The 9,086-nt window shown below is 35.7% G+C and overlaps 1 protein-coding gene across 2 annotated transcripts in view; it reads right to left on the bottom strand.

The window, feature by feature from the left end:
* Nucleotides 1-811: 811 nt before the first annotated feature.
* The window catches only part of LOC136031059 (exocyst complex component 5-like), a 223,056-nt gene continuing 214,781 nt past the window's right edge, over nucleotides 812-9,086 (bottom strand). For both annotated transcript variants that reach the window (XM_065710301.1, XM_065710298.1), the window contains exons 14-15: nucleotides 4,641-4,801; nucleotides 812-945 (exon numbers count right to left, since the gene is read on the bottom strand). In XM_065710301.1, coding sequence (XP_065566373.1) covers nucleotides 862-945; nucleotides 4,641-4,801 — 245 coding nt within the window. In that variant the 3' untranslated portion in view covers nucleotides 812-861. The remainder of the gene's footprint in view (nucleotides 946-4,640; nucleotides 4,802-9,086) is intronic.

The following is a 9,086-nucleotide window of genomic DNA, read 5'->3' on the forward strand; positions in this document are numbered from 1 at the left end:
ATGCATGTGCAAAGTTATGTTGGTGTCAAGCGGCCCATTAAAAATAATCGAAACTTCTATGTTTAAAAATCAAGTTATACGGTATAATTTCACGAAAATTTATGAGAGATGCAGAAATTTTGAAGCTTTTAGGAAACTTACGGAAAACTTTAGATTTCCAATCGAATAAACCCTCTCTAAAGTTTATGCAACCAGCCTTTCCACAAAAAAACTTTATATGTTAACAACGGGGAACTTGGCTAATTTACAGCCTTTAACCTGGAGGGTTTTCTCAAACCCTTAAAAAAAAGGCCTATTTTTCTTATCTTAAGGCATATTATCTTAATAAAAATGTCGTTAGAGATTTCACTAGCAATCGACTTTCCCAGAGCTAATATATATAGTATCTAATAAGAGTTAGTAAAATCTTTAGTAATTCGAAACGGTGGTTGAGATATTCATTGATAGGTTTCGAGTCTGTAATAAAAAAAAAATAAATAAATAAAAGAATAAAATAAGGCTTGTATATTGCTTTAGTTAGGAAATACCTATACAAGGCTTGCTTTTACAGATTTGCATATTCATACTTGTTTGGTAATTAAACAAAATTGTTCTAAATCTTCGTTGACAAACGAATTTCCCGTTTTAAACGTTTTTCGTCCAATTAGCTTGTCGACACGAATTTCACTATCCTTTGTCTCCACCAGAAAATGCTACATTCGTGCTTTCAACGATATTTTTTTTTACAAGATCTATTTACTATTGTCTATACAAGACACAGAAACTGTACAGCAAACAATCATATCTGCCCATCTCAACTCCAGGAGCAACGTTACCATTTAATCATTTTAATCCGGAAAAAAATAAAAAAACAGGGAAAAATCACAAATTTTGAAATAACTTCGATGTCTTGAAATCAGTCCGCAGCTGAACAAAGCTCAAAATTATGGAATTGTCCAAGGCAGCCTGTAAAATAAAATGATGAAAAATAAATTAGCTAGTACCATCAAAAAAATGTTCAACTACATATGCATGATTTGCGAAATTTTTTTTATGATATAAAATTTTAATGTAAAATCTCAAATTTTAATACAGTACATATATGTACATGTAAAGTATATATTATATTTCACTAAATAAATCTCAAATAAGATTTGAAGCTCAGTCTCCATACGCAAGGCATTACACAGAGAATTTATTCTTAAGCTCGTCGCTCTTTTTAAACATTACCAATGCCTTCATCCTTGATCCTCGGTATTTTTGGATGAAAAAATCTCTTAACATCGATGCCTGAGATATAGAATAAAACAATACAGTAAACTAATAGTATGTCCTTTTAGGACAAAACATTTGAGCTGTTTGGTATGCACTGATCTTTGAACAATAATGTCAAAAAATATCTAGTCAGCATTTTATCTACATGGTGAAGGGTGGGGGAAACAATCTTCTCATGTTGCTCCTAACAGTAGAAGGCACAGATAAAAGCCTATTGCTGCAAACTTCAGTCAACGTCTAGTCACTAACCGTCCTGTCTAGTGAATGAACGTGAGGCTAGATATTTCCCAGAATATATCGCCAAGGTTGGATGGACTGAAGCCAGCGATGGCTACCAAAATCACGCCTAGAGGCTCAGTTCCCCTGGAAATATTAAGCGCCAGCCAAGGCACAAGAAAAAATTCGTTGGGGATTGATCTGGAGTGGGAGAAAGAAGCTCTCTTACAAATATCAACTCTGAGGATCGGGCACCACCAATCTCTTATTTCTGAAGAGTGGAGGGTGACTCCCCCTCTCTTTTGCGGAACAAGATTTTTGACTTGTTCTCGGAGGTTCTCAGGATGTGGGAATAACTTAATGCAACCAAGGAAGACTATTTTGTCAAGGGGAAAAAGGATCGAGAAGCCAGATCTCAAAATACCCCGCCGCAGGGCAAACCAGTAACCCAATTGTTTCTGTTCTTGGGGTGTGGAGGCAATGTTTCTTCGTTTCCAAGGTCCTTTGCATAATACTAAATAATTACGATGATTTACATGATTTACATAACGGCTGGGACTGATAGCAAACTGTGGGTTACTCTCAAGCATTCCAGAAATTTAAATGACTCGATTAAAATTATCATCTTATACTCCCTATCTTCTGATATAAAGTAAGTTCTTCTTCGTTCAGCAAGTCGTACATTTCTCAGTTCAAGCCCGCAACTAACGAAGAAGAATCATAGCCATTCGCTACATTGAGCCTGACTATACATTCAAGCTACATGCAAACCACGGAATAATGAAACCATTACAATGGTCTTGACCATTACAACGATTAACGAATGCGTAGCTATATTATAGTTGATCTGTGAGCTAATCATTCGCTCACATATGTGCGGTCTTTCTTAGACTGTCAACTTGGGCTGTAAAAAACAAACCTGGCAAGAATACCACGAGAGTAGGAGCACATAAGTGGTCAAACTAATATGGCATATTTGTAGTTTGTATTCCAACGGTGCTTACACACTACACCGTAGAGCCTTTCACATTATCACAACTTGAGACTTTACTCACGAAGAAAATTTTGTTCGTGACGTTACTCAATTACTCAAGCTCAAGATAGAATTTTGTGCTATTTAAGATTATGTTATGATATAGAGAAGTTAACATAGTAGCAAGGATACAGAATTCCGGATAAGTAAATAATAAATTTGTAAATAAGTTAATACACTTTTGCTAAAGAGGCTTCCACGACTAATTTTCTAATGAAGACTGCGATGGTTGTAGACGATAATTGTGACAATTTTATGGATTGTTGCGTTAGTCTACTGTGAAAGGATTCGTCTAAACGCGAAAGTTGTTTCTTAAAGTAACATGTCCTAGCTACTTAGCATAGACGAATTACAGAGGTAGTGAGACACTTAAAATTTCGAAAAGAATGAGAAATAGATAAGAAGAACCTTTGGAGCTTTAGTGAGATACGTGAGGATTAAAACTTTCAGTGTCGGTTGAATGTTCATACCAGATTCTTAATTTTGAACAGTTTACTTATGGTGCCTGTGATGATCGTAGAAGACGCTTGTGATTGCTTCGTTAGCCTTCTCTGAAAGGACTCGTTTAAGTGTGCAAGGCTATACATAGTGCAACGTGACCTAACCACATAGCTTAGGCAAATTACCTACGTAACATGACACTTATAGATTGGAAACCTGATAATAGAGGAAACTTGGGGGCTTTAAAGTGAGCTAATTGAGGACTAAGAGCTCTAGCGCCGTTTGTGTTGGAGCTTTACCAAGAAAAAGTAGGTACTAGTAAACTCAAATTCGTAAATTCAAAAACAAGCTAAACTGTAAATGATTCAAAATTGAATTTCAATAATGTGCTGAGCTTATTTAGATAAAGCCTGAAAGCAGGCAAGTTCTTTTCTTTTTTAAATACTTGTTCTAATTATAAAATAATTAGGGCTAAGTTAGTGTACGCAACATAAGGAAAATGAACTAAAATGCAACTATTTTGCCTTTTCGCAAAAGAGAAAAAAGGATGTTTTTATTTAAGTTTTATGGTAGACTTTTATGTTCTGCTTGGTAATGCTAGATGGCACTGTTGGTTCTAAGATGTGACCTTGAGTTTCACTTATTAACAGTTGGTATTCACGTGGTTGCACTCCTGCATGGGCTCCCCACAGTGCAAGTCTCCTCAGTTCAATCAGAGCCTTTCAAGGTGAAAGGTGTTCTACGTCGGGGTTATTAACAATTAACCATACTTAGTCTTGAGGATGCACCTACTTAATGCTTCGACTTCATTATATCAGTTTATTCCATGCCTTTAAGTTCAATCAGAGCCTTTCAAGGTGGAAGGTGTTCCATGTCGGAGTTATTAGCAATTAACCATGCTTAGTCTTGAGGATGCACCTACTTAATGCTTCGACTTCATTATATCAGTTTTTTCTATGCCGTTAAGTTTATTCAGTGCCTTTCTAGGTGGAATGTGTTCCACGTCGGGGTTATTAACAGTTAACCATACTTATTCTTGAGGATACACCTCCTCAATGCTTCAACTTCATTATATCTGTTTAGTCTATGCGCCGCTCTGGTCGATTTTTACCTAATTCATGTTTACCAAATTTTACTTGCGTCAAGTTTTATTTTGAATGATACTTTTATATTCTTTGAGTTTTTCATTTAGTTTGTATTCATTACTGGAAATGGATGTTCTGTTTACAGCCCAAATGTTCAATTAGCTTTAAAAAGTCTCTATTTCTATATTTTTTGTAATCACTAGTTCGTGTTGTTTCAAAGTCTCGATCTGTTGTTTTTTTAGATGTTTTATATGTTATTTAGATTTGTAGTTTATAGGGAAAATAATCAAACTTCGGACAGAGCCACGGTCAGAGCAGCAACCATAATAGACAACGGCTAGAATTGATTTTGCGGCAATATTGGCAAAAGTGACGCGATCGTGTTTCGAATAATGAACGGAAGAGTTGCTGAATCAGCATTTACAGTTCACGATTTACAGCGATTTAGTTTCAAGTAGGAACTGAACTATTAATTAGTTTACTTAATCGTGTTTAAAACTAAAAACTAATCGCTTCTTAACTTTATTTAGACGCAAGTCTAAACTTAGTTTAGAAACTTAATCTATATTCAAGCTTCCCTATTTCCATTAAAGCAAAGATAAGGGACTTACAAGGAGTTCACCAGAACGGACTTGACGCAAATTGTCTGGTCGTACAACTAAGAGATTACAAAGTGCATACAAAGCGTCAAAATAAGCAAGAACACTGGGCATCTTCCAGGAGTCAATCACTTTCCTATATTCACTAACATCAAGCATCGCATTCACTGCACCTACAAAATACAAAGAAGAAACGAAGAATAAAACACAAGTTGGTGCAAGGCAAACTAAGAAAAAGAAATCACAAAGAACATTCAAAATACATAACTACTTTGTTATGCAAAGTCTGCAAGACACAAGACGTATGACAATAACTATATAAGTTTTCCTATATTCTATATTTGTTAGGTATTCAATACAAGAAGTATGGAAGTTTGATATGAGAAAAACCCCATTCCTCAAAGAAATCTTAACAAGAGTGTCAGTACATCGTGCTTAGTGAAAACCCAAATTTCCAGATAAATACTTTTAGATATTCATGTTACCATGTCTAATGAAAATGTTTGTACTTGTATGCCAAACCCCCCACCGCTCAAGTTGTTCATTCATTGACGCATAATAGAATTAGTTTTTTTTCGGTAGTTTCTTTAAGCTTAGCGTGAGACAATATGAAGTTAGAAAACAATTCTTACTACATAGTATGCAAAATAATTGTACCTAACACACCAGACATGCATACCCGTTAACCCCCTAATGTGCAAATATATGCCAAAATTTACTTCCAAAGTATTACATTTTTATATTACTTCGGTTATATTTCATTAGAATTGAGCGTCAAGCAAAAATATTAGAAGAATATTAGGAAGGGGATATATCACACAATTACCAATTTTACAAGTAATTTTAAACTACTCTAAAGCGAAATGTGGCTTCTCAGTGTGAGAAGAAAGTCGATTGAGTTCTTGACTTCCCTCCAAACTTTGAAAAGAGATTAAAGATTGATCTGAGAAATTAAAAAGACGTTTCGACAAAGGTTTAATACGTACTTAGAAACTAAAATGGAATCAAATGGAGAAGAAAAATTTCCCCGACTTAGATTATTCTGATGATTTAAAAATCCTAGATTAAAGTGCAAGCAAAATGAACGAATTTTCAGAGGTTTTGCGAGTTCAAGGTGCTAGAATAGGTTTGAAAATTAATGTTAAGAAGACTAGGTCGCTAAGGCTAGGAATAAGTAAAGATGAAAAGGTGACATTGGGTAACGAAACAACCGATCCAGTGGACAGCATCACTTACCTTGGTAGAATTATTATAAAAGACGGTGGGAGCAGTGAAGATGTTAAAATTAGAATAGCCTAAGCTCACGGTGTTTTTTACAGTTGAAAAAAGTTTGGAAGAATAGGAAGATAACTCCGCGAACCAAGACTAGAGCATTTGAAGCTGCAGTCATATGATTCTGAAGCGTGGCGCTCCAAAAAACGGAGGAAGATTTGCTAGATGTTTTTCAGAAATCGCCTACGGATTGTTTTGGGTACCCGGCTGACTGACCGTATTCCAAACAGTAGGCTGTACGAAAAGTGTTGTTCAATCCCGCTTTTTAGGGCTATAATGAGAGAAAGGTTGAGATGGCTAAGGCATGTTCTGCAAATGAAAGATGACAGATTGCCAAAGATTAACCTTTTCGGCCAACCATCTAGGGCTAAACGAAAACCAGGTCGTCTGCAGCTGGGGTGGGAGGATGTCGTAAGAAAGATTTAAGGGAGATAGGAATGTCCTGGGAGGATGTAAAGAGGGATGTTCTGTGATGGATTTAGGATGGAGGAGGTGCTTGCGTAGCTGTGTTGGCCTCGGGCGGCTTGGTGCTGCGATGAGTTGTTAGTAGTTGCAGGAGTACTAGCATCAACCCATCCTGCAGCGTTCTCTATTGTCATTAGTAGATCTTATTTCTAGTTTATCAAGATTTAGATTCAATAAATGACCCGAGATAAGGAAATGCACCGCTGGGCTACAATTTCCCTCTACTATCTCCTTTGTTGCTTTATGTTTTCTTTTTTTCGCCAGCTATCGACAAACTATAATCGATCATTGGCACTATTTTGGGGTTTATAGGGTTTGCCTTTAGGTGGTTTTTAGGACCCTGTCACGGCTACGCGGCAGGCTTGAATATGTTGTTCTCATTGTTGCTTGTCTTCTGACCGCAGACAATGTGAATTTCTTCTTGATGTAATGATTTCACCATAGGTTCGGTACAACCATCCTGGGGAAAATAACAATTCTTACTAAAAGTCGTGACCTATTTAGACCGTATTTGTGGCCAGAAATGTTAATATGCCAGTTTTAAGAAAAAAAAAAATATGTAGCCAAATTCGAGGCAGGGTCCCGGGAATCGACATGCGGAAGGCTTGTATACATTAATTTTCGTTGTCGCTTGACTTCTACATGAGGATAATATGAATATTTTCTTAATGTCATGTCGTCAGGTTAGGTTAGATGCAGCCACCATGGGAAAAACACTAAAAAGGCATATAATTCTAACAAAGAGATGTAATAAATACGCAGGTGCTCGTTTAAAAGGCAATATATACTCGTTATTCTTTTGTTTTAAGTCATGAGGTGTCAATAAGCAATAACAATTGAATTGAGAAGGTCTGGTGTGAATTCAATTCCTTCTTCCCAAAGAATCATGCTATTTATAGAATTTGTTTTGTTCTGGAACTCGTTGTGATTCTCACTGTTGCTTCTCTTCAAACCACAGATTTAATTTACAATTCGATGTATTCGTTGTGATATTGGTTTTCAAATGTCTTCTAACCGTAGATCCCACTTGCGCTTCACTTTCGTGCATCATTACCTCCGACTTTTTTCGGCTCAATTAAAAAATTATGCCGTGAATTCAATTCCTCCTCCCTGCTTCCTCCTATCCTTTACAGACACTAAAATAACACGTTCCTAATTCAGATTTTCTACAAAGCAGTTTGTCATCTTGTGTAAATTTATATGTGTCATAGGTACTACAAACGATACGACCACTCCTGGGGCGGAAATTACATTATCTACGGAACTGAAATGTGCTCATAAATATGACACCACTCATATAAATTATTTTTTTCCAAAATTAAGGCTCTTACCGAATTTTTTCAATCTATATCTTTTTTTAGGCCAGAAAATACCAGGGCACCAATTAAAAAAAAAAAAAAAAAAAAAAAAAAAAAAAAAAAAAAAAAAAAAAAAAAAAAAAAAAAAAAAAAAAACGCTAGTAGTTCGAAATGCATAAATTGGACAATTTCAAAAACTGCATGTGGATGCTTTGAGCTAGTAAACATTGCAAAAGTAACAATAAACAATTATTGCTCGATCAAAGAGAGTTACTATATATATAGAGTTACTATATATATATATATATATATATATATATATATATATATATACTAGCTGTTGGGGTGGCGCTTCGCGCCACCCCAACACCTAGTTGGTGGGGGCGCTTCGCACCCCCCCCCCCCAAGCCCCCCCGCGCGCGTAAGTCGTTACGCGCCATATTAGTTACGCGCCATTGTAGTTGTGTCCCTATGTGCCACCTGTGAATATAGATAGATATATTATATATATGTTTTTAACTACGTAAAACTTGCGAATATACAACCTTCTTTGCTGTCCCATTGTCTGTGCATATAAATAGATTGTCAGGTTTACCGACTCTTGAACATGCAACATATAATGGTCCATGGGAAAACAATCCGTATTCAGATCTATACCTCATGATTCTAATGATTGCCCTTGAGCTTTGTTGATGGTGATTGCTAATCGACCATTCCCTGTCCCGGTGTCCCGGTCGTCATTTATATCCCCCTGTGCCCCCCGGCGTCCCCGTTGTAGTTGTGTCCCTGTGTCCCGGTCGTCATTTATATTTTTTACTTATGTCCTGGTCATTATGGCTTATGTATGGTCATTTATATTCCCTGTGTCCCGGTCGTCATTTGTATCCCGGTGTCCCAGTCTGTATATACATTCGTTTTTTAGTTTTGTTTTTCTCCTTTATTATTTTCCTTTTTTATTTTTTTTCTTTTTTAGTTTATTTAGATTTTTTAGTTTTTTTATTAGTTTTTAGTTTTTTTTTCTTTTTAGTTTTTTTGTAGTTTTTACCTTCTTTTTAGTTTTTTTAGTTTTTTTTTTTTTTTACTTATGTCCTGGTCGTCATTTATACTCCCTGTGTCCCGGTGCTTTGTTGATTGCTAATCGAACATTCCTTTTGTCCCGGTCGCTTTCTCTTTGAGTGTCGTCATTTATTTTTTTCTTTTTTAGTTCTTACCTTTTTTAGTTTTTTTTAGTTTTTTAGATGAAAATTTTTTTTAGTTTTTTTCCTTTTTAGTTTTTTATTGGTTTTTACCTTTTTTTTTTAGCTTTTTTAGTTTTTTTTCGTACGCGCCATATTAGTTACACGCCATTGTAGTTGTGTCCCTATGTCCCACCTGTGAATATAGATAGATATATTATATATATGTTTTTAACTACGTAAAACTT

This window comes from Artemia franciscana, chromosome 9 (assembly GCF_032884065.1).
Source record: "Artemia franciscana chromosome 9, ASM3288406v1, whole genome shotgun sequence".
Taxonomy (NCBI): Eukaryota; Metazoa; Arthropoda; class Branchiopoda; order Anostraca; family Artemiidae; genus Artemia; species Artemia franciscana.